The sequence below is a fragment of the Rhodnius prolixus genome, unplaced genomic scaffold, assembly GCF_049639745.1.
Source record: "Rhodnius prolixus isolate KJV_2025 unplaced genomic scaffold, Rpr scaffold_5, whole genome shotgun sequence".
NCBI classification, from domain to species: domain Eukaryota; kingdom Metazoa; phylum Arthropoda; class Insecta; order Hemiptera; family Reduviidae; genus Rhodnius; species Rhodnius prolixus.
This window is the reverse complement of record NW_027411624.1, coordinates 23,865,939-23,893,269: the sequence shown is the minus strand read 5'-3', so window position 1 is coordinate 23,893,269 and position 27,331 is coordinate 23,865,939. Positions and strand designations below refer to the sequence as shown.

Sequence of the window (27,331 nt, the reverse complement as noted above, 5' to 3'; positions counted from 1 at the left end):
TTGCTATACTTTCCCTTAACAAGTGTAAGAGCTGATCGCCGCTTTAATGTTACGTAGGGGAGCCCTAACTCTATCATCCTACCAAATTATTTCAAAATCGGGCTAAGATTTACAGAATAATTAGTAATAATAATTTTGGAGGGGGCCTTACATAAAGGGGGCTAACTCCTCTCCTATGCGATGTACAGCGTCGAGACCCCCAAAAGGCACATCTACATAAAATTCCGAATCGAATGACACCTCATTCATGAAAATCGGTTCCCGCGTTTAGGCGCTACGTAGTTTACAAAAAAGGTAACAACAACAAGAAGAAGAAGAAGAAGAACAAGAACAACAACAATTTTTGAAAAAGCCGTTTTTGCTCATTTTCGGCAACTTTTTTCTCGAAACCTATTAGATCTGGGTTGTTGCAAAAAAATTGCAGCTATAAAGGAGGGTTTGCCCTGTAATTTAAAGAAAATTTGGGAATTTTATCTTTTATAGAAAAAGAGAAAAAAATTGTCAAAGTTGGGTGTTTTTCAACGTTACGCTTTTTCGTGCAGTTTTTGACGATCAACCCTTATACAACTGTCCTACCGGACAGTTTTAATTCTTTGTTAAAAATTAAATCGAAATACTTAATACCTTTACATGTTGTTGTTGTTGTTGTTGTTTGTAATTTATTGGTTCTTGTTGCTCTTGTTGTTTGTATAATATTTGCGCTGGTGGTGGCTCATTATATAGTGGTTGTTGTTTGTAGATAGTATGATCCACGGCTGAATGTTTGTACTGTGGGGAATAGGAGTTCCCTCTGGATTGTCCTCTTCCGCTAAGACCATTGTTGCCAATCTGCTGTTGTTTAGCGATTGCTAGATAATTTTGTGTGATCATTTTTGTCAACGGTGATGGTTGTTGGAATAAATATCTGAAAATCGTTATAGATAATATATTAATCGTAAGTTTTTAGTCAACTACAAGGTGAGATGTATTGCATCTAGGACTTATGTAGTAAAATGTTCATGTACTACAAGCAAAGGATATGATGAGAGATTTAAGGAATAGTGCAAATGCGAGGTCTGTAAATTAAGTAATGAGACTGATTTTTAAAAATTTTTATACTCAAAAAGAATTACAATTCTATATTGTCGCCTTCAAAATAACTTCTGAAGCCACACAGCGCTGGAGACGTTTCTTCCACTCCTCATAGCAGTGCTCGAACTCCGATACTGGAATAGCCTTCAGCTGGTCGGTTACATCCGTTAAAATGTTTTCGACTGTCCCAAAATGAGTTCCCCCATTTTCTGGAACGTGTCATTACTGGTGACGAGTCTAGGGTGTTTGAGTGCGACCCAGAAACCAAGCGCCAGAGCTTCACTTCAACCTCTCCAAGGCCCAAAAAAGCAAGGATGGCGAAGTCGAAGATCAAATGCATGCTGATTTGTTTTTTCAATATCCACGGAATCGTCCACAAAGAGTTTCTACCTCAAGGTCAAACGGTCAATCAACACTTTTACCGAGAGGTTCTTGAAAAACTTCGATAAAAGGGTCATTCGTGGTGAGACCAAACATCAAGAACAAGTGGGTGTTGTTGCATCACGATAATGCTCCTTGTCACACAGCAATTTCAATAAACGAGTTTTTGGCCAGTAAAAACATTCCTGTGGCTCCTCCAGCCTCCTTATTCGCCTGACTTGAGTCCTTGTGACTTTTTTCTCTTCCCAAAGTTGAAAAATCACCTCAAGGGAACTCATTTTGGGACAGTCGAAAACTGTAACCGACCAGCTGAAGGCTATTCCAGTATCGGAGTTCGAGCACTGCTATGAGGAGTGGAAGAAACGTCTCCAGCGCTGTGTGACTTCAGAAGGAAGTTATTTTGAAGGTGACTATATAGAATTGTAATTCTTTTTTAATAAAAAACTTTAAAAAAATCAGTCTCATTACTTAATTTACAGACTTCTTATGTATGGTAAATATCGTACGTAAACACAAAAGTGCATCTAGAGACATAAGTGAAGTGAACGACCATCTATCCAGTGATGGTAACCGTTAGGTCTCTAAAATGGCTAGCCGAAAACAGGAACCACCTTAGGAGATCGGCTTATATGGTCGCTTGGAACCCGTTGCTGTAATTTTTGCGTTAAGGATTTTAAGGTAGTGTTCTGGTGGATATTTTGCGATTTAGAGAGGATTGTAGTGATTGTTTAGTTTTTAGTGAAGTTGTATGTAGCCAAGATTTGACTTCTTGAGAAACGAGAGGAATATTTAGTTCTGAGTATATGGTGTGATTAAAGACCATAAAGAAAAAGCCTCAACTATTGTGTTACATAGAATTTTTAACTGTACGTCTTGAAGTCGATCAATATTGGACTGTTTATGTCCATGATGGAACTAGATGGGCATTATACTGTGTTCTTTTGAGGCGCCACGGTAGCCGAGCGGTTAGAGGCGAGACCTGTAAAGCTAATATGTATTGTGGTACTGGGTTCGATTCCCGGTCTAGGTCTTGGATTTTATTTAATGGTTAATAAAAGAAATTTACAGTAAAGTATGTTTGCTAGTCGCCTCCGTCCACGACACCTAAGTGGTAGTTGGACGTAAAGCCCGCCTGAAAAAATAGGCAATTACTTTACTATTACTTTTTACTATGTTCTTTTGTCTTTAGAGACAGTTTTAAACATTTTTCGAATAGATTTTTAACATTTTGTATCCCTGGTTGAAGTCAATTCGTTAGAGCCTCATATTTGCATGTTAGTCGTTTTCTAAGGAGGAGTCCCAGTCCCAGATAACGTACTTGGTTAGAATTTCTTTTTTCTTTTATTTTTTGTAAAGTTGAAAATTTATTAGATTCAGTTTTGAAAGATCAATTAATTCTTTAGCTTAGTACCAGTCAAATAGAGGATTTTTCTTAATAATATTTCGACATCGAAACAATTTTTCGTCAAAGTTGAGAGTTGTTAAAAAATCGATGAACTTGATTAATTTTCAATAGGATACAAAAATAAAAGAGGGAAGGGATTAGCTATGAGGTTAGCATACTGGACTCCCACGCGGAGGTCCCGGGTTCGAATTCAGTAGCTGACCCTTAGATTTTCTCTTCCTAGGAGCTTCTTACAGCTCACTGTCCGGTGATGGACAGTGTTGTCTGTAACGAGAGAACACTGTCCGGAGGCCGGCAGTGCACTGGAAAAAGCTCCGAGCGCTAATAACCTCAGCTGTTGATGCGCTAAAAAAAAAAAATAATAATAAAAAAAATAAAAGCCAATTTATTAACAGTTAACAACCTATTAGCAATAACCTAGTCCCTAGGTTGAAAGCTCGACACATCAAAAAAGACAAAATATGATTGAAATTGGCATTTATTTTACATCCTAATTGAAACAATGAATCAGTCACCAAAAATAATGAACAGTAATTTATAAATTTTGTTCTAATCTCTCCTTATAATATTATAATTTTAACTTATGAATTATTTTTCTAATATAAATCACAAATTCTGCTAAATAATAGTAAAATAAAATTAAAGATAAATACCTTGGATAATGAGCGAGCGGTTGTCTATGATATGGTTGCGGTTGAACTACTACGGGTACCAGAAAGGGAGGCGGTGCTGGTGGCGGCGATTGTTGTGGAAATTGTAAGTAACCATCTTTAGCCGGTACTGCCAACACGGCGGGCCTGTTCTGGAGCGTTCTATGCTGGCCACCCGCAGGTGATAGATAGAATGTCATGTATGGTATTAGACGTTTTAAACGTTCTCTAGCTGGCAAGAGTTGGGAACTGTTGTTGGTGTTGATGATGCTTACTCTGGAGCCAGTTGTACCGTCATTGTTTACTCGGATTGTTGTGGCGCTAGTCCATAGACCTGAACATGGAAATTTTACTGGTTAGTGTAATGTGAAAATGATAAATTTCCGTTGAATTAAACGGCATTTCTAATGCAGAGCCTTTGTTTTTGAATTTCATTGGATCAGAAATTTGTATTATTTAAAGTAATTAAAAAACATTGTACGAGGTGTGGCTATTAAATAACGAGACTATTGCTGTAAAACATTTTATTTTAAATTTATACATATTTAGTTATTATCACCTTCAATATACACCCCTCCCCTATCCCTACAACGCTCCATGCGAATTTACCATTGTTCAAAACAGTGCTGAAAGTCTTTTTCTGTGAGCTCCTGTATGACACGTGCAGCTTTTTCTTTCACAGCTTCAACGGACCGAGATCGTGTTCCTTTTAATGCAGATTTGACTTAGGGGAACAGATAAAAGTCACATGGAGCCAGGTCAAGCGAATAAGGCGGATGAGGCCTAAAACTGGGATATTGTACTTGGCTAGAAACGTCTTGACAGACAATGCAGCGTGAGCCGGCGCGTTGTCTTGATGGAGAACCCCGTGACTTGTTCTTCCACAAATCGGGTCGTTTTTTGCCTTACTCTTTCACGGAGTTGAGCTTGAACCACTCAAAAACTCGCGCACATGATAAACATTCATCGCCATAAACTTCTTTTAATAAAAGATAAGTTTCAGTAGCGGTTTTATCAAGTTTTGATGTGAAATTTCACGACAATTCGTTGCTCTACTACATGTGTAGTATCATGTTTTCGGCAAAACGAAACTAACACCTCTTACACAATCGACGGGTCCCGGTCAGACAGATTTTTCTACAAACACGTGAGACGCTCTGCAATCGAAAGTGAAGGCTTTACGCTGCACAGCGGTCGGTCGTTAGGATTTGGCGCATGCATAGTTCTACTGTAGCAGCATCAGTCTCGTTATTTAATACTTGAATGTGTAGCAAAGTAAATGTAATTTTAGTTTTAGACCAGCTCCCCAAATTGTTTGCTAAAGGGTCACTAAATCGAAACACTTCATTTCTTGTCTTGTTGCAAAGTTTCTGGTACTATTAAATGACCTGTTACAACAGGAAATTTTATAATAATTAATACTTAACTTCACGGAATATTTAACCGTTACTTTTTAATGTCTTATTTACCGTCAAAAATAACAACGAACCATTTCAGATTTGTTTATTAAAGTTTAGCATTAAACATGACAGAATTCTTAAAAAGAAGGTGACACATGTAATTGAGTAGTCTGCCAAGAAGCTATACTTCCTGGATACCTAATTCTGCCTAACTTTCTACAGGTATCCCTTCCGCCAACCACCAGATCTGACCCAGCTTACAAGAGAAGCGTCCCTATCTCTTTGTGTCCTCATTTTAATTATATATCTTAAACATTGTTTTTAATTAATACACTGAACTATATTTCCATACGCTCCACAATGTGACAAGCAGTTTTTATTATTAACAATGCTCCACCATTCGTTATATAAGTTTATACTCTTTTAATGCAACTTTTTTGTTTTATATTAATAACAATGAAACAATAGTTACTCCAAAATAAAAACAAAGATGATAGCAGCAATAATAATAATAAAAAAATTACGAATGTAATAATTTTATTATTATGAAACCATTTTCTTGTGAAACACAGTCCTCTAACTTGCAGAATCTTCGTACTAAGTTTGTTTTTTGAAACAATAACTCTAATTAATTTCTATTCTTATTGTAAGTATTTTGGAAAAGTTTACACCAGAAACATACGAGGGTCGTTTGAAAAGTCCGTGCAAAAATAAAAACTATTAATTTTTGGGGGTAAACCTTTTTTATTTTTCAACATAGTCTCCTTTTAGGTTTATACACTTCGTCCAACGCTACTCTAGTTTGTTGATCCCTTCCGAATAATAGGATTTGTCCAAGTCTGAAAAATAGCCATTCGTTTCTGCAATCACCTCCTCGTTTGAATAAAATCTTTTTCCCGCCAGCCATTTCTTCATATTGGGGAACAAATAGTAGTCCGAGGGAGCCAAGTCTGGAGTATAGGGGGGATGTGAAACGAGTTGGAACCCTATTTCCATTAATTTTACGACCACAACTGCTGAGGTGTGAGCTGGTGCGTTGTCGTGATGGAAAAGGACTTTTTTGTGGGCCAATCGTGGGCGTTTTTCTTGCAGCTCGGTTTTCAAACGGTCCAATAACGATGAATAATATGCACCTGTAATAGTTTTACCCTTTTCCAGATAGTCGATGAGGATTATTCCTTGCGAATACCAAAAGACAGTCGCCATAATCTTTCCGGCCGAAGGAACGGTCTTCGCCTTTTTTGGCGCAGATTCCCCCTTGGTAACCCATTGTTTAGATTGTTCTTTGGTCTCAGGAGTGTAGTGATGTATCCATGTTTCATCCACAGTGACGAAACGACGCTTTAAGTCCTGCGGATTCTTCTGGAACAGCTGCAAACCGTCCTTGCAACACTTCACACGATTTCGTTTTTGGTCAAGCGTGAGCAATCGCGGCACCCATCTTGCGGATAGCTTTGTCATGTCCAAATGTTGATGCAAAATATTATGTACCCGTTCATTCGAGATGCCCACAGCACTAGCAGTCTCACGCACCTTCACTCTTCTGTCATCCATCACCATATCATGGATTTTATCAATGATTTCTGGAGTAGTAACCTCAACAGGGCGTCCAGAACGTTCAACGTCACTTGTGCCCATATGGCCACTCCGAAAATTTTGAAACCACTTATAAACTGTTCTAATCGAAGGTGCAGAGTCACCATAATGTTTATCAAGCTTCTCTTTAGTCTCCTGAGGCGTTTTGCCTTTCATAAAGTAGTGTTTAATCAACACACAAAATTCTTTTTCGTCCATTTTTTGAAAATCACTCGACTTCCTCGATTCAAACGAATGCCAAACACAAAGAAATAGACCGATCTGGCTGAAACTTGGTGTGTGTTCTTCCAAGAGATGCTACTAACTAAACATAACCTCGATACGCGCCAGTGGTGCTATCTCGCTGACTTTGCACGGACTTTTCAAACGACCCTCGTATGAATAGGAAAATAGTCTCAGTATGTTCTTTCCCAGAAAATGCATTTTTTTCCTTAATGTTTTTAACAGTTATTGTGAAGCTCTACAATCTTACAGTCTTACCACCAAAACGTAATTTTTACTATTCCGGCAGTATTGTCGCTCAGTTTTGTACCTTATTCCTTGTATCTGTCAACATGTACTGATTTCTCTTTATTTTTTAAAAGATATTTCTTATTATTTTTAACACTAAAATTACAGGATTCATAGTTTAGACCAGGGGTGAGCAACCTTTTTAATCAATGGGCCAATTTAAATTTAAATTTTTTTTGCGGGCCGCACATAGATTAACTCTTACTAATAATTTACGAAACGTCCGTATTGCATGTTTGAAAAAGTCACCGACAAGTGTGTATCACGTCACAAAAAAATCGCGCAGACGCGGCGCGTTCGTATTTAATGTTTAAAAACGTCGTCGACAAGTAACTCGCCATAAAAAAATATTTCGGTTTAGTATGTACTACCATTTTATTATAATTAATTTTATAACAATATATTGATGGGAGAAAGTCGATAAAATAAATTCAATTTTAGAAATGCTTGACGGGCCGCGTGTTGCTCATCCCTAGTTTAGACTTTAGATTTTTTTATTTATTTATCAAGTTTCAAAATGTAACAAAAATAATAATAATTTTACACCCTTTTTTAAATTGTAAAAGGGTACTTATATTTGTTTTTTACTCCGTTAAAATTTATTATTTATTATTTTTTAGAAACTTTAAGAACTCCATTTAGGATATATTGTAAAGTTGGTACTAAGCTGCTGCATAATTTTATTTTTAAAATGTATTGAAAATTTGTGGGCTAAAAGTTTTGAAAATAATAGAAAAAATGTCGTGTGAGTGTGCGTGATAGATGCTAAATATTATAAATTGGAAATAAGTTAATAATCAAGTAATCAAGGACAGTGGAGCCGAAAATTGTCGAAATTAACCGATAACATTCGGCTTGTTAGAAATAGTAATGGAAAGTCTTGTGAGTGTGCATATAGTTTTTTTTTTTTTTTTTTTTTTTTTTTTTTTTTTTTTTTTTGGCCTTCTGGGCATGCAGATTAGCCATGCATATAAAGTTAATAAACTGGGTAACTGAGCCGAAAATTGCCGACAATAACCGATCACATTCGGCTAGTTAAAGAGAAAAGAGAGAAAAGTTTAATTAAAAAAGCACGGCTAAGGCAGGTTGGGTTACAGATCCAGTGATTCTTAGAAATCTCTTCTTTTTTCCAATTAATTTTGCCCTGTCTAACCCATCGGTCTTTAATGGCATAGGTTTGGGACTGACTTTACTGCTCTGCAGTTAGTTTATCCACTATATCTCGGGAACGGAATATCCTAGAGACTTCAAATTTGATATTTCATTCAGTGGCCACCAGCGGAAGCGATAATAAATTTTTGATCAAAATAGCTCCACCGGAAGTACCACTTTACTGAATAGATTTTTCAATTTTTTTAAGGTTTTTTCAAAAAGCGCTTCTTGGATTTTCTCCAAACTTGGAATAATTATAGCTCACAAGTAGCTCTATAACTTTTATTCGAAACATTTCTCTGTAATACTTCGATTAAGGGCACTTTGGGGGGAGGGGGTGGTGGGTTAGTTCGGTAGGATGTCAGTTCTCATCACTGTGTAATGTATACTTATTTCCTATTAAGCATTAAATTACTGAGTTTTCTACGCTCATCGTACTATAAAAACAATTATTTTTACACAAATATAATAGTTAATTGGGGATTAACTCTTTAAAGACTGGGTGGTACTGGCTGGAACAGTATCTTAACGATCCATTTTTGTGACATATTTTGACATTAATTTTGCATTCCAATAAGGTATTAAAATTAAACGGTTTAATTGAATGGGTTTACAATTAATTAATTATTTACAAGGCTGTTTGAACGCGCGTACGGATGTTGGTAAGTGAATGTAAAGTTGTTTGTAATGAAGAAGGGTTTTACTTTAAATGCTAGCTAAACCAGACTGCAAAAGTTATGTTTGTTTATTTGTTTAGTGTTCTGTGTTGTCACATGAAGGACTTACTTTCTCACGGATTTGTGCAACCAGACTGTTTGTTTGTTTTGTACAGCTTTAAAGAACACATGATTTTACTTATTAACAATTATTATTTGTTTTACATTGTTGAACTTTAGAAGTTTGTATGTCTTCTGTCCTGGCTGTTTAGGCACTCCTAAACTCTTGTTTGTTTTATTATTATTATTTTATTTTTTTTTTTTTTGGCGCATCAACAGCTGAGGTTATTGGCGCCCGGAGCTTTTTCCAGTGCACTGCCGGCCTCCGGACAGTGTTCTCTCGTTACAGACAACACTGTCCATCACCGGACAGTGAGCTGTAAGAAGCTCCTAGGAAGAGAAAATCTAAGGGTCAGCTGCTGGATTCGAACCCGGGACCTCCGCGTGGGAGTCCAGTATGCTAACCTCATAGCTAATCCCTTCCCTTTTTATTATTATTTTTTTTTTTTTTTTTTTTGCGCATCAACAGCTGAGGTCATTAGCGCCCGGAGCTTTTTCCAGTGCACTGCCGGCCTCCGGACAGTGTTCTCTCGTTACAGACAACACTGTCCATCACCGGACAGTGAGCTGTAAGAAGCTCCTAGGAAGAGAAAATCTAAGGGTCAGCTGCTGGATTCGAACCCGGGACCTCCGCGTGGGAGTCCAGTATGCTAACCTCATAGCTAATCCCTTCCCTTTTTATTATTATTATTATTATTATTACATGATTACAATAATTTTCCTTACCATAAGTCAGGGATGGCGAACCTTTTTGAGACGTGGGTCAAATTTGTTCATTTTTTGTTTTAGTACTAGCTCTTGGGTCACTAATGCCCATTTGCACAAGAGTTAAGTTCAAATATTTTAAACTGAATATTTACAAAACTAAACATTTTTAAAATTCAGTTAGCTTAACGAGTAAAACAGGACGAAACAAGTGCTATGGAAGTCTCTTTTTTTACAAACATAACTGAACAAAACCTTACAAAAGTGTGTTTTATCTGAAGAAAAATCGAAAATATGGTTATTTGCTTTGGATTGTTGATTTTTTTTTAATAAACGAAATAGGAGTAAAATTACTCATTTTAATTGATATTTTGTAAACACTTTTGCTTTATTTCAAATACTACAAAAGCATTTGTCATCATTTGCGTTTTAGAACTGTAATGATCAAACTAAAGGTTATGGATAGCATTTAAATTGCTTTTGTGTCAATGCGTGATTGAAACAAAAATACAGATAGAATATAAATTATCCACACAATCAGAAAATAAATCAACCCGCTTTAAAAAAACAAAATGGTTGCCTAGCAATTGTGGGTCAGTGAAAAAGCTTGCGCAGGTCCTGTGCCTGACCCGCGGGTCTTAGGTTCACCATCACTGCCATAAGTAATAGGATGTTAATAAATATACGCTGTAAATTGATATTACTCATACCAGTTAATCCAGTTAATTGATTTTTATCAATATTTTATTGTCATGTATTATCGTAATAGGATGTTAATAAATTCTATAAAAGATAAAATTCCTTATCGTAATAGGATGTTAATAAATATACGCTGTAAATTGATATTACTCATACCAGTTAATCCAGTCAATTGATTTTTATTAATATTTTATTGTCATGTATTATCGTAATAGGATGTTAATAAATTCTATAAAAGATAAAATTCCTTATCGTAATAGGATGTTAATAAATATACGCTGTAAATTGATATTACTCATACCAGTTAATCCAGTCAATTGATTTTTATCAATATTTTATTGTCATGTATTATCGTAATAGGATGTTAATAAATATACGCTGTAAATTGATATTACTCATACCAGTTAATCCAGTCAATTGATTTTTATCAATATTTTATTGTCATGTATTATCGTAATAGGATGTTAATAAATATACGCTGTAAATTGATATTACTCATACCAGTTAATCCAGTCAATTGATTTTTATCAATATTTTATTGTCATGTATTATCGTAATAGGATGTTAATAAATTCTATAAAAGATAAAATTCCTTATCGTAATAGGATGTTAATAAATATACGCTGTAAATTGATATTACTCATACCAGTTAATCCAGTCAATTGATTTTTATTAATATTTTATTGTCATGTATTATCGTAATAGGATGTTAATAAATTCTATAAAAGATAAAATTCCTTATCGTAATAGGATGTTAATAAATATACGCTGTAAATTGATATTACTCATACCATTTAATCCAGTTAATTGATTTTTATCAATATTTTATTGTCATGTATTATCGTGGGGTTTTCTACACTTCGTCAAAATCAGATGGGACTTATTTATAAACAAAAAGATAATGACCATGAACAGTTCGTTTTTCCGCAGAATTGTTGATGGTTTATTTTACACATGTTTTAACTTTCATTTGGTTTAGAAAATTGTTGCGAAAGGTTTACTATAGCCTCGATTCAGTTGCTGTTGGTAACCTAGAATTACAGATGTGAGATTCTTACAGCATCTTTTTTTCTCTTTTTTTTTAGTTTGAATTTTCCAGTATTTGTACGTTAATATAAACTCGGGAAAGCGTGGAATAGATCTTCTTTTAGTTGATGTTTTGGAACTATTTTTAAGAGAATAATAGAAATGGACTTTCTATTTCTGATTTATGATAAGCTTTTGGAGGAGGTTTTTACTTCTGTCTGTGTGAGTTGGTTTGGCCTCAGAAGATAAATGGATTATGTTTGTACATTTTTTTGTTACTATTATTTAGTAATCTACGCATTTCCATTTCATAACACGAACTGTCTACTTTTCAAACTTAAAATTGTTTTTTATGATCATTACACAAGAAAGTTTACTGTTATAAATAGGATTATATTTAGGGGATTATTATAGGAAGGCGTGTAGGATAATATCAGAGATTATGTCCATTCACTTAGGCTCTCGTTTTGCGCGCACTTTCAGTTGCTAACCATATACGATGCGGCGACGCAATTCTGGTTTGAATTGCATTAGTCCAGATAGAGTAATGCACTTGTACCTTTTGCATCATTATTGGCGATTTACCTTTATCAAGCATTGTTTTGTGCAAACAATCTTAACAGCGGTTCACATACCGTCCATCTGTTGTATACGAGGTGTGTTCAAAAAGTAACGGGAATTTTCGTTTTTTGAAAAAAATATTTATTTATTCATCTACATTAATATTATCGCCTTCAAAGTAGTCCCCTTCGCATACAATACACTTGTGCCAGCGCTTTTTCCAATCCTCGAAACACTTCTGAAACTCGATCTTTGTGATAGCTTTCAGCTCTTTCAGCGATTCGCTTTTAATGTCATCTATGCTTGTAAAACGACGGCCTTTTAATGTTCTCTTTATGTTTGGAAATAGAAAAAAGTCACATGGAGCCATGTCTGGCAAATATGGAGGCTGGGGCATCGTTAAAGTTTTGTTTTTGGCCAAAAATTCACGAACAAGCAATGAAGTGTGAGCAGGTGCATTATCGTGGTGCAAAATCCATGAATTGTTTTGCCACAAATCCGGGCGTTTTTTTCGGATTGCTTCACGCAAACGGCGTTGAACTTGTAGGTAGTACTCCTTATTGATTGTTTGACCTTGTGGCAAGAATTCATGATGCACTATGCCATTAAAATCGAAGAACACAGTGAGCATAACCTTCACATTCGACCGCACTTGTCGAGCCTTTTTCGGTCCTGGCGATCCAGAATGCCTCCACTGGGACGATTGAGCCTTAGTTTCGACATCATATCCGTAAACCCATGTTTCGTCACCTGTTATAACACGTTTCAGTAGATCCGCATCGTTGTCGACTTCATTGAGTGACTCTTGAGCAACTTCCATTCTCCGCTGTTTTTGTTCGAAATTCAACAATTTTGGAACAAATTTTGCTGCCACACGTTTCATACCCAAAACATCCGAAAAAATTTCATGGCATGAGCCAATTGATATGGCAACATCATCAGCGACTTCTCTGATTGTGATTCGGCGATCGTTCATAACCATTTCTTTCACTTTTTTCACGTTTTCATCGGTTGTTGATGTGCTTGGACGTCCAGGTCGTTCGTCATCTTCAACGTTTTCGCGGCCATCTTGGAAACGCTTATACCACTCGTAAATCCTTGTTTTACTCATAGCAGACTCACCATATGCCTTTATTAACATTTCACACACTTTATTACACTTTATTTCATTTTTTACGCAAAATTGAATACAAATTCTTTGATCCATTTTTTTTGACAAACAAAAATCGCCAAGCTCGAAAAACACGTCTAACCTTAACGGCTGCCACTTAAGAAGTAAACAATGAATATTACTGAAAATTTTATCGTACTTCAGGGGCATGTGTACCAACATAATAAAAAAAAAATTTACAATCAGACTCTCCAAACCCGCGAAATTTAAAAATTCCCGTTACTTTTTGAACACACCTCGTATACTCGTGACTTTTCACTCACATTGTCCATTTTTAGCTCACCTGAGCATAGCGAGTAGCCAACTGGGCGAGAAAATGAAAACATTCTCTCTTAAGGGTGGAATTTTAAATCTCGAATCGTTTCAGTAGTCACAAAATATGTGCTAAACTTAGATTAAATGGCTGAAGATTAGGAAGGATTATTGCATTTAGTACATTTTATTAACTTGAGGTTTAAAAATGTAAAAATTAAGTAACAAATTAAAATTTCCATTGCATATTTAAATTTAATTTTAACAAATCATTACAAACTGAAAACATTAAATCTTTAACCAGATTAATATCACCATCGCGAGGGCAGCACTTCTGCAACTATTATGGTGTCGAAATCACCGTATATTTAAGATAACCCTAAGTTAATTTGAGCCTGAGTAACATTGATCAAATGTTCGGTAAAAATTCTCGTTTTAAAGGAAACCTAACTATACGTAATAATGGACGTATTAGTAAAAAAACTAAGTCGCGTAAGTGTGCATAATAGATATTAAATATTAAATAAAGTTAATAATGGTCAATTAAGCCGAAAATTACCGACAAAAACCAATCGCATTCGGCTTGTTAGAAATAAAAGTTAAAAAAAAGTCGTGTGAGTGTGCACATTAGATTTTTCCAAAATTAGTTACGTGCATTGTGCAACTTAAATAAACAATAAAAATTACAATTTTTAAGAAAACCAAACTACATAAGTATTAATTTAAAAAAAAGTCATATGAGTATGCATATTAAATGTTAAATAATAATCTTCAAATAAAAATCATGGACAGTTGAACCGAAAGTAGCCGACAATAACCGATCGCATTCGGCTTGTTAAAGAGAAAAGAGAGAAAAGTTTAATTAAAAAAGCACGGCTAAGGCTGGTTGGGTTACAGATCCAGTGATTCTTAGAAATCTCTTCTTTTTCCAACTAATTTTGCTCTGTCTAACCCATCGGCCTTTAATGGCATAGGTTTGGGACTGACTTTACTACACTGCAGTTAGTTTATCCACTATATCTCGGCAACGGAATATCCTAGAGACTTCAAATTTGATATTTCATTCAGTTGCCACCAGCGGAAGTGACAATAAATTTTTGGTCCAAATAGCTCTACCGGAAGTACCTCTTTACTGAATGGATTTTTCACTTTTTTAAGCTTTTCTCAAAAACCGCTTCTTGGATTTCCTTCAAACTTAATGTAATGATAGCTCACAAATAGTTCTATAACTTTTATTTGGAACATTTTTCTGTATTACTTCGAATAAGGGCACTTTTGGGGGAGGGGGTGGTGGGTTATTCCGGTAGAATGTCAGTTCGCTCTGTTTTATAGACTTATTTCCTTAAACAATTATTAGGATTAAATGTGAAACAAAAATTCCATTTTTCTAGAAAATTGGTGAACCGGAAATGCCATTTTACGGAAGTTCTATTTCCTGAGTGAGTGCACGGAGCATTTGATGGATGCAAATGCAAACATTCCATATTTGAAAGAATGTCGACAACTGCAAGATTAAATTGATATTGAATGCATTTTTCAAATGTTAGTTTTCTTTATTCTAATAAGAGTGGATATTATAATTGAAAATTTTTTTGATTATGTGCTGTTTTTGGTAACATCCGTATTTTTAGGGCCATACCAATTTGGTTGGGAATGTCATGAACATGAAATGATAGTCGCAAGTCAGAACAATTTTTTATCTTTTAAAAGTCGTGACTTAGAAGTTCAAGGTCATAGTTTTTTGTGCATTACGTATTTGAACTTGGCTCTGACGTTTTTTTTTTTTTAAATCAGCCACGCCTTTTCTCGCATACCTATTTTATTTTCTCAATTTTTAAACTGAAATATCAGTTTGGAGATACTTCAAATTCTGAAAAAGTGGTTAGTATTTATTGATCTCTATTTGCGCGCACAGAAAAATTGCAAAAAGTACAAATTTGATTTTTAGAATCCGTGGAATCTGGTAAATAATAAGATTTTGGAAAAATCAACCACATTCAGGGTGGTTTATAAATTTTTTTTATAGTTTCCTTGCATTTTCTCAAAAAGGGCTAAAGGAATTTGTTTAAAAATGAATTCCCCGCCTATTATTTGGTTCTTTAACTTTGGGATTCTAAAAACATTTTAGTTTAAGACATTTCTTTGTGTTTTTAAGCTCTAATTTAATACGTATTATTTTAAGGCAGGCTTTTCGTCCAACTACCAAATTAGGGTGTCGCGGACAGAGGCGGCTTGCTGTGAACACATTTTATTTTTTTACATTAATTAAAATCCAAAGCCTTGACCAGGAATCGAACCCAGTACCACAAGAGTTAGTTTTACTAATTTAGCTGGGGTTTGCCACTAACCGCTAGGCAAGATTCACGTGGGCCAAAATACATTTACAAATTTTGTAAAATTTAAATCCTAAATTGAGGTTTCAAAATTATAGATAGGATAATTCATCGTTATTGGACCGTTTGAAAACCGAGCTGCAAGAAAAACGCCCACGATTGGCCCACAAAAAAGTCCTTTTCCATCACGACAACGCACCAGCTCACACCTCAGCAGTTGTGGTCGCAAAATTAATGGAAATAGGGTTCCAACTCGTTTCACATCTCCCCTATTCTCCAAACTTGGCTCCCTCGGACTACTATTTGTTCCCCAATATGAAGAAATGGCTGGCGGGAAAAAGATTTTATTCAAACGAGGAGGTGATTGCAGAAACGAATGGCTATTTTTCAGACTTGGACAAATCCTATTATTCGGAAGGGATCAACAAACTAGAGCAGCGTTGGACGAAGTGTATAAGCCTAAAAGGAGACTATGTTGAAAAATAAAAAAGGTTTACCCCAAAAAATTAAGTAGTTTTTATTTTTGCACGGACTTTTCAAACGACCCTCGTAAAACACTATATCATTGTATTTCTGAAACGAAAATTATTATTATTATTTTTTACCCGAACCCTGGCCAGCGTACAAGTTTTCGTACAAGTTTTGCTCCATCTGGATTCAAAGACTGAGAACGTAAGAGTGTATTTTTGGGAATCCCTACTTCTTTTTTGTTTTTTAAAACCGAATAATTCTGGAATTCCACTTAGAGTGGCAGACATGTCGCTTCTAAACGTCACTGAAACTAAGTCAGCATGTTTATACATGCCCGTAGGCCCCCCAGGAAAGGCAGAGGGCGACGTATACGAGGTCTGTAAATTAAGTAATGAGACTGATTTTTTTAAAAAATTTTATTCAAAAAGAATTACAATTCTATATTGCCGCCTTCAAAATAACTTCCTCCTGAAGCCACACAGCGCTAGAGACGTTTCTTCCACTCCTCATAGCAGTGCTCGAACTCCGATACTGGAATAGCCTTCAGCTGGTCGGTTACAGCCGTTTGAATGTTTTCCGACTGTCCCAAAATGAGTTCCCTTCAGGTGATTTTTCAACTTCGGCAAGAGAAAAAAAAGTCACAAGGACCCAAGTCAGGCGAATAAGGAGGCTGAGGAGCCACAGGAATGTTTTTACTGGCCAAAAACTCAGTTTATTGAAATTGCTGTGTGACTAGGAGCATTATCGTGATGCAACACCCACTTGATGTTTGGTCTCTCACGAATGACCATTTTTCGAAGTTTTTCGAAGAACCTCTCGATAAAATTGTTGATTGACCGTTTGACCTTGAGGTAGAAACTCTTTGTGGATGATTCCGTGGATATCGAAAAAACAAATCAGCATGCATTTGATCTTCGACTTCGCCATCCTTGCAATTTCCTTGCTATTGTGATGTCTAGATAACTGGATTACATTGTAAGAAATAGTAATCAGATAACTTAAGATCTGCTATTGTAAAATTGAGTAGACGTTTTATTATCTACGAGTATATACCTACTATTATTAAAAACTAAATATACTAGAAAAATTTTACATTTGCGGATGATTGGTTGAACGGATGTTCAAAATAAACTAATTTTGTGTAATTCAGCGATTTTTGTAAACAAAATAAAGTCATGCAAATGTTTTATAACAGACATCGGATGTTTTTATTTTTAACTGTAATTTTTTGTTATAATTCGCTAGAACTATAACAGCAATATTTCGTCTTTGATAAACTATTAAAGGAACAAAAGTAAACAAGAGAATAAATAAAGTCATGCAAATGTTTTATAACAGACATCGGATGTTTTTATTTTTAACTGTAATTTTTTGTTATAATTCGCTAGAACTATAACAGCAATATTTCGTCTTTGATAAACTATTAAAGGAACAAAAGTAAACAAGAGAATAAATAAAGTCATGCAAATGTTTTATAACAGACATCGGATGTTTTTATTTTTAACTGTAATTTTTTGTTATAATTCGCTAGAACTATAACAGCAATATTTCGTCTTTGATAAACTATTAAAGGAACAAAAGTAAACAAGAGAATAAATAAATGGAGTGATTTTAAATGAACAAGAGTTTGCCAGCTTGTCTAAACAAATTATTAAGTTTTTTGTTCTATTTCTCAACTAAATAAAAACAAAACTGTTACATAAAACTCAAACAATATTTTTAGATTTTTCATCAATCAAAAACCGGTATGTTGAATGTAAAAGGCTTCCTGTATGGGAGGTCTTACACTACACATTTTCGCTGTGGCCGAATAATAATTTAGGACCTACACTTTCTATTATTTTTAGTACCATTTATTGTTAATGATTGATTTTTATCTTAACAATAGTTGTTCGAAAATAACGATAATATTTGTTAAGACAAATAATTGAACCTAAGATTTTATCTTCTAATTTTGCCTATGGCCATGTTCGGCTTTTAGTCCAATTTAACACGCCCGACCAAACTTTTCCAATTCTTATTTTAATCCAAAATAAGTCTATGAAATAGTAAAACTGTAAAACATTCACGCGACCATCTATTTCCCAATTCTCAAGTTCCTAACATTTTGTGTAATACTTATTAACGCTTTAATTAGTAAAAGACAATAAAAGTTGTTTATAATAATTCTAGTAGTTTACAAGAAAATCTTAGAACTATACAGGGTGAACCAGTAAGTATTGTCCATAGGCCTACTGTGTGTAGTACATCTAAAGTGGAGTTCAATGACGTATTGTATTGGCCAACTTCATATTTTCCACTGTTCTTGAGTGATGTCACTTTAATTTTTTTTCTAAAATCATTACTTTTTTTTTAGCAATAAAAATGTTATTACTCTGAAAGTTTTAGTCCGAATTTGATTCTGATAACACGGTTAGAAAGACAGATAAATTTTCTAAAAATTGTCACCATTTCGAAGCATAAGTTATTCTCCAAACAGCCTCAATCTTCCTCCGGATGCTGGAAAAATAAAAGTAATAGAAATTTTTAAGAAAACTCATTAGGTCCTTACGTGATCATTATCCGACCTAGGTGCTGGCACTTTTTAGTAAAAGTTTTCTTGCCTAATGGGCTTTCAAACGGTATATCATTTTCCAGGATTCCTTTTATCTTCGTATGAGAAATTACGTTTGTTTTACAAGAAAACGTGTTCACGAGCACTCAACAGTGTTAGTTTATCAAGTTGTTTAATTCATTGAAAACTCTTTTAGATGGACCAATAGTCAATTTTTGAAGTAGATTGTCTTAAAATTAGGAAGTCAAAGGTTACAAATTGCACTAATAGAAAATTTATCTGTCTTTCTAACCAGGTCATCAGAATCGAATTCGGACTAAAACTTTCTGAGTAATAACATTTTTATTGCAAAAAAGTAAGGATTTTAGAAAAAAAATTTAAAGTGACCTCACTATAGAACAGTGGAAAATACGAAGTTGTCCAATACGTTATTGAACTTCACTTTAGATGTACTACACACAGTAGGCCTATGGACAATACTTACTGGTTCACCCTGTATATAGAACAATAATACAAATAAGCAAAAGGAATGAAATAAGCAAAAAGAGACCCTAATAATGACAGATTATGTCTATTTATTATATTAATATACAGTACTTAGAAAGAAGTGTTTATTTAGAGAGTTAATACTATATTTTTCTATAACCACTACGTAATTAATGAAGCAACATTATTAGTATCAAATACGTCACACGTACTGACCGCAGATACAGATCATTAGAGAAAGTAACTGGTTGTTGAATATGGCAAACGTCCTTGTAGTTTACTTTTAACAGGTTTTTATAACCTCCTGATGGCAACAGTTCTTCAATAGACCGGTTTATCCACGTCATATGTTGTTAATCATCGATGTTGCTCTCTTTTATTATTATTACTTTTTTTTTATCCTCGCTGATAATTAATAATAGATTGAAAGGAAAGGAATTGCGGGCTTACTGAGGGTGTAATTTAAAATTGTATAACTAACTAAATATCGTTTAATTTTAATCGATATAAGTACCAATAACATCCGTCCTGCTTTGCCAGCAAGAAATGAGTCCATTTACCCCAGCACTCAAAAAGTTGTTCTGTTTTTTTAACAGATCACTCAAGAGACGATATACGAGGTGTAGCTATTAAATAATGAGACTGATGCTGTAAAACATTTTATTTTTAAATTTATACATATTTAGTTATTATCACCTTCAATGTACATCCCTCCCCTATCCCTACAACGCTCCATGCGAATTTACCATTGTTCGAAACAGTGCTGGAAGTCTTTTTCTGTGAGCTTCTCCTACATGACGCGTGCCGCTTTTTCTTTCACAGCTTCAACGGACTGGAAATCGTGTCCCTTTTAATGTAGATTTGACTTTAGGGAACAGATAAAAGTCACATGGGGCCAGGTCAGGCGAATAAGGCCTAAAACTGGGATGTTGTACTTGGCTAGAAACGTCTTGACAGACAATGCAGTGTGTGTGAGCCGGCGCGTTGTCTTGATGGAGAACCCCGTGACATGTTCTTCCACAAATCGGGTCGTTTTTTGCCTTACTCTTTCACGGTGGTAATGTTGATTAATTATAATCGATATTTTCATCCGTTTTGGATGTAGAAGGGCGACCTGGGTGGTCATCATCTCCGTCGTCTTCTCGGCCATCTTGGAAACGATTGAACCTCTCAAAAATTTGCTCACGTGATTAACATTCATCACCATAAACTTCTTTTAATAAAAGATAAGTTTCAGGAGCGGTTTTATCAAGTTTTGATGTGAAATTTCACGATAATTCGTTGCTCTACTACTATATGTGTAGTATCATATTTTCGGCAAAACGAAACTAAACACCTCTTATAAAAACCACGGTTCCGGTCAGACAGATTTCTCTACAAACACGTGAGACGCTGCACGAGAAAAGGCTTTACGCTGCATAGCTGTAAGTCGTTAAGATTTGGCGCATGCATAGATTTTTCTGTAGCAGCATCAGTCTCGTTATTTAATAGCCACATCTCTTATATCAATATTTTGTAAATTACTAACAGAGTGTGCAAGCATGGCGCTTAGTTCTTCACCTTTTTATAAACTAACTGCTGCGAAAAAGTGAGTTTATAAAAAAATAATAGATCGTTCACATTCTTTATTAACAGTTTTACGTATTAAAATTGAAATATTAACTTAAAATAATTAATACAACACATAATGATAATGACATTACAATGAACGTAACAAGTTGAAATAATATTTGCGTGTCTACGTAAAAAGTTTAGGTTTTGAAGTTCGAATATCTTTCTCTTACTGCTGGAGTTAAAAAATTAATTTATCTGCTAATTTTCTCATGTCTTTCAAATGAAAAAGATAAAAATTAACTTAATGGACAAATATATTTTGTGAACTTGATTTTGTTGAGAAAGAGGGCATTTGGATAAATTATGGAGCGATAAAATTTAACATAAAATTCCTAATTTACTGACACATATACTTTCACTCCGTTAATGCGATAACATTCAAAAAGTTGATGAATTTAAATAAAATGTTATTTATACATTTTTTTTGATACATGTATAGATGTAAAAAAAAAAAAAAAAAAAAAAAGAGTTACGTTATTTTGAAAGTAGACCTAACAGCAAACAAGTCACAGGAAACTTTCAGCAATACCGGAAACCCTGAGGAAGTAACGAGTTCTGTCCGTGAGAGTTAATTGGCCATTAACCTGCAAACTTCTCACATATTAATTAATAATTATGGAATATTTAATGCGCCCTGGTTGTCCAATTCGAAGGATTATAGTACTTAATGAAGTGTGTTTATTCTAATTACTAGCTGGTTAAGCTCTCATTACAAAATCCAATGATGGAAAATTAGTACCTAATTCCGTATATGGCATAATTATTAATTTCTATTTTTAATTAATATATAAATTATAAACCATTTCATCAAAATGATACTTAATTTTCTGTGTTTTATTTCTGTTGGCAGGTAGGTGGTGATTTTGATGATTCAATACAACATACTTAAATACTTTTTGTAAGTAATATTTCTTTTTTCTTCTTATGGAATTCCGAATAGAAAAGAATGTCGGGTGAGTGTGCATATAAAGTTAATAATCTGGGTAACAGAGCCGAAAGTAGCCGACAATAACCGATCACATTCGGCTAGTTAAAGAGAAAAGAGAGAAAAGTCTAATTAAAAAAGCACGGCTAAGGCAGGTTGGGTTACAGATCCAATGATTCTTAGAAATCTCTTCTTTTTTCCAACTAATTTTGCCCTGTCTAACCCATCGGTCTTTAATGGCATAGGTTTGGGACTGACTTTACTGCTCTGCAGTTAGTTTATCCACTATATCTCGGGAACGGAATATCCTAGAGACTTCAAATTTGATATTTCATTCAGTGGCCACCAGCGGAAGCGATAATAAATTTTTGATCAAAATAGCTCCACCGGAAGTACCACTTTACTGAATAGATTTTTCACATTTTTAAGGTTTTCCCAAAATACGCTTCTTGGATTTCTTTCAAACTTGGTATAATTATAGCTCACAAATAGCTCTATAACTTTTAATCGAAACATTTCTCGGTAATACTTCGACTAAGGGTACTTTTGGGGGAGGGGGTGGTGGGTTAGTCCGGTAGAATGTCAGTTCGCTGTTATATTTGAGTTATATTTCATTCTTATCCTATTAGAAGAAATGTATCCATCTCTTTCACAGAACTATCCTTACAAATATATATTTATATGTAGAGAGTGAGACCAAAAACCCTTTTCAGAGATAACTGTAAAATTACTAGAGAAAGTCGAGAGGTGTATTCGCATTAGGGCCTTCTTTCGTCTCACTCTGTTATAGTTTCGGTAACATGAGTGATAATAACAAAGTGTTGCACCGGGCGATGCACCGTTTCATTCTTATTTAATATAAAGAGGAATAAAACGGAAATACTTATCATGTTAAATGACTGAGCGGAAAATGGACGTGAGGAACAAATTACTTCCGGCGGTAGGTAAACTATGAAATGGTAGTCAGTTTTCTCTTAAGTTTAATCGGTAAATAGCGAGAAATAACACAGCGCTCTCGTGTTCCTTGATCTTGTTATCATTATTTCTTTCTCATTCGTGAGATATCCTGGTATGTAACAACAGTGTACGGGGGTTACCTAACCCAAGAACATTATTGGTCACCTAGAAATTTGAGGAACCATACAGCCTGTAAATATTTCGGTCCAATTCTAGGGTTGCTATGTCGGGTGTGGTAGCTGAAAGAGTTGAAGGTTACCTGGTTCAGTCACTCTACATCCCACAGTCTCCATTATCTCCTACCCTGGTTCCGCATATTTCTGTTCTTTCTACTCCTGAAGGAGGTTTTTAGTGCTGGTAACAGTAATTCCCATAATTTTTATCATCCTTTCATCCTGTTCCTTCTGAGGACTTCATAGTGTTGGTTTCTGTTAGTAACCGCCACTCAGTTTTAGTACAATCTGTATCTGTCACTTAATAAGTGCCCTTCTAGGCTAATATTGGAAGTAAGGTCCACTTTCACTCATTACCCCAATCTTTTGTTCCTGTCTTGATGGATAATTTTGCTCAATTAACTGGCCGATAAAAGTAATCTTTTGACTGTGTTAACTGTTCACACTAACTAAATACGTGTAGTATTTTTTTTAAATTATTGTTTTGTATATTTTTATTATTATACACTTGGTGGCTAAGCTGTATGCCCTTAATGTTGAGCTACTTTAGTAGTTGAAGATGTCTAGTACTTCAACAGTCAGGACAAAAGACTCTCGCTAACCTTCAAGGCAATCGCGTATAATGTATAACATACTAAAATTATTCATAAGCCCTGAAGATAGCCTAGTCCCCTGGGCCAAAATCTAGGCAATTAATACAAATAAATAAATTATGACTGAAATTAGCAATTTGCTATCTTCTTTTTGGGTTATAAGAAGAATTCATTTTGTCCTTCGACTTCATTACTCCTGCCAACCGCGTCCAAACGTTTCTCTAATTTCAGTTTTTAAATTATTGTCAATTTCTGAATTACTTTTACGTGAATTCTTTGTTAGTCGGTCAGTTTCTGCTGCCATTACGGAGTTATTTATAATATGAAAGGCTCCAAAACATAAGTAAAGCTTTTACCATTCAAAGACTTATTTTGAACGGAGAGGTTCCGATCAGTAGCATTTTCACTTGAAGGTCTCATGCTAGGTTCTATTTCTCCCTGAATTTGAAGGTTATTCGTCAGTAAGAGCTTATTGCAATTAGCCAGAAGCATTGCATTGAATCAGGTTATGATTTTAAGGTTATCTCCACACAATCATTTTGGTCTCAAATTAAATTGCGCCATTTTATTCATTGATTACATTTGCCGTTAAACTTAACTCGGAAATAATGAGTGAGTTAATATTAATGAATTGGAAAATTATTTAAATTAAAATCAGGCTTTGAAAATTTCAAATATTAGCTCTCAATCTTTTTTTTTATTTTGAATTCAAATAACTTCATCAGCTTCATACAAGTTACAGACACACTTACATGAAATAGAATCCTGGGTAAAGAAGTGGCGGATCAAAATGAACCCACAGAAATGCCACGTTTACTCGCCTGTCCTCTTCAACAGCAATCCTCTTCCAAGTACACAAATCTGGTGCGCTATTTTGGGCTCTACAGAGACAAGCGATTCACGTGGAACCCTCACACTAGAGTTAAAAGACAAGCAATGACAAAACGTGCGAAACTACTTTACAGACTTCTTGGACGACGCTCCAAATTACCCATTGAACTCAAACGATGAATATACTGTACTATCCTCAAACCAATGTGGACTTACGGACTAGAACTGTGGGGTTCAGCCAAACCTACAAACTTAAGGACTGTACAGGACATTTCAATCAAAACTCCTCCGACAGATAGCTGACGCTCCTTTCTACGGTGACTAACCTCACTCTTCACACCGACCTCAACATTCCCTTCATAGACCAACACGCCAAGACTAAATATCAAAAATTCCATACTGCTCTCTCCACTTGCTGCAATCCTCTTGTACTGTCTCTCGCCTCCTCTGACATCCCTAACAATCCTCCTCGCCGACTGAATCGCCAGTGGCCCCGCGACTTCCTTGAGGTCTGAAGACCTAAAGATCATTATATCCCGTAGAGAGTGCTACCTCTGGATAGTTACTCTCTTCCTGCTCTTCACGTACCAATTAATCTTAGTACTTCCTGATTTACTTATTGTATATATGTATATACAGATTGTAGATAACTTAATAAATTTAAAAAAACAAAAAGAACAGGAATTCAATTAGATCTTTGAGTTAGTAGCGGACATAATGAGCTGGAAGGGTGAAAAAAGAAACAACAAAAACGCTAACCACAAATGTCCGCGGTCAACACTTTCACCGCAATGTGGTAGAAACCTCATTGAATAAAAGTGTCTCCAACTTAACTTGTTTAGAGAAATTGATAGAAATGGACAGTATTTATTTACATAAATGAGATAAGTAAATATTGTTGGCTAGAGTTGTGGCGAACATGTACACTTATAGAATAATGCAGTAGGAGCAGATAAAAACGGTGTTTAAAGTAATTTCCGTCGATTAAAGTTACAGTGAGTAGTTAAATCTATACTGCTGAACGAAGCGCTAGGGTAAAACCACTTCTATTCTTGCGTACTGTTAACGGGGGTTTAAGTAAATGGTTGAAGATCAAGATTAAAGTAAACTCCTCCATCGGAACCACCCAATGCATAGCTCAATCTCTTGAAAATGAATCTCAGACTATTCTGCAAACTTGGTATTTACATTACCGACACATAAATTCACAAAACTGCGGATTTTTATAAGTCTTCTGGAAAAAAAAATCGTATTCAGGGCAGTTTTCGGCAAGGGGCTGGGGTAAAAGCCACTTTTTAAGGTGATTTCAGTGTAATGTACGGTTTTACAAACCATTATGTTGGAGTGAAATAATTATGGGTCAAATATTTCGAGTTTACAAGAATGAGTTAGATTCTTGAAAGTAACGGTATGAGAAACATGCGGTTCACACATTAGATTCTTTTGGCTATGTTCTATGATTGAAAGTCCAGAAAAGTTCACTGACAAGAATTATCATGTCCATTTCTTCAAAGCGGCCAAGAATTTGGAAATTTCGTAATTTGGGCAATACAAATATAACAGCAAAAATTAGACAAATATTTCACATGTCACAGTCTAATTCTCTGCGGTAATATTGTAACTTTGGTCCACTTGAATTACAGGTTTTAGAAAGTTGTTAACCTCTGACCTCTGGCTTAACAACGGCTCTTTCTTGTAACTCCAATGAATGCAGCGTTGTTTACACTACTGTTTTAATTTAGTCTATTCGATAGAAATAAAATACAAACTTTTTAAACCATCTTGAACCACAGATTTCTCTTGCGATTCAAAGTTTGGGTAATAGGAAAGATCAGGAAATTTCAACTTGCTATATCTCCTGTTGTATAGCATCTACAATGTTCATATTTCTCTCAATTGTGGTGGTAGTTGCAGTCTATAGTTCTGCTAAATTGCTTAGAATTCCGTTCGACAGGAACTAAAATATTTCGATTCAAAGTTTGGGTAATATGAAAGATCAGGAAATTTCAACTTGCTATATCTCCTGTTGTATAGCATCTACAATGTTCATATTTCTCTCAATTGTGCTGATATTTGCAGGCTATAGTTCTGCTAAATTGCTTAGAATTCCGTACGACAGGAACTGAGATATTCTGATTTAAAGTTTGGATCAGTAAATTTCATTATCCTATATGATAATCTCTTGGTATTTAGGTTAAGAGTTCCATTTTAACTTATGCGATATTGCGACAATCCCATTAACGTTACATACCGACAAACTAATTGCACAATCCTTTCTGCAAAAGAATGTAGTAAATGATCCTTATTTTGCCCAAAGTAAATAATTCAGTAATATTAGTAATTATTTGAATAACATTCCACATTATTAAAGATGCATGTGAAAGAAGGAGAATCAAGGAGTTGAGGCCCAGTGTTGTAAACTACTAGCACTTCTTGCGGAACACGTTGCAAATCCAATCCCACAGCTGTGTATTCAAGTTATTAGAGCATTAATACGTGTGTACTACAATTCATTTAATTACAGCCCATTTAACTAGATTAAACATGATTTTTATGTTTTATATTAATTTCTTTTAATTAAAAGAATGTTTAAATACTACAAAATTTATTCAGTAATATATAACTTCCGCTCAGTGCAATTTAGTTCAAATTTTTTTAACCCTATTACCATAATACAGTTAATGAGTTGTTACAATATACTTAAATGAGGCTTTGGTAACAAGATTTTAACCTCAATTCACTACCACAATTTATCTGGTAAAATATTTCAAATAAGAGTTAAAGAAGTACAGTTGCCATGTGTACAATTATCGAAGGATGTTTTAAGAAAGTTGAAGATGTTTTCATGAAAATCTCTAAAAGTGAAAAATTTTGTAAAATTGGGTTCCCATGGTACAGATTCGAAATTTCAAATTAAACAATCTCCGTCGTAAAAACCCCCTTTTTTTTAAACTTACAAGACTTAAAAATTGATTCAAAACACTCAAGATGGACGCTCACAATACCTTCTAGTTTTAAGTTATTATTTATTAATCTACC

General features: G+C 34.8%; 2 protein-coding genes across 2 annotated transcripts in view; one reads left to right on the top strand and one right to left on the bottom strand.

Annotated features, from left to right (window-relative positions):
- qin (tudor domain-containing protein qin) overlaps positions 1-27,331 on the top strand; it is a 224,230-nt gene that overhangs the window by 15,681 nt on the left and 181,218 nt on the right. The window lies entirely within an intron of this gene.
- Positions 1-27,331, bottom strand: part of LOC141457991 (uncharacterized) — an 89,835-nt gene that overhangs the window by 11,065 nt on the left and 51,439 nt on the right. Inside the window, exons 2-3 of the mRNA XM_074135427.1 lie at positions 3,511-3,841; positions 625-904 (exon numbers count right to left, since the gene is read on the bottom strand). Coding sequence (XP_073991528.1) covers positions 625-904; positions 3,511-3,841 — 611 coding nt within the window. The remainder of the gene's footprint in view (positions 1-624; positions 905-3,510; positions 3,842-27,331) is intronic.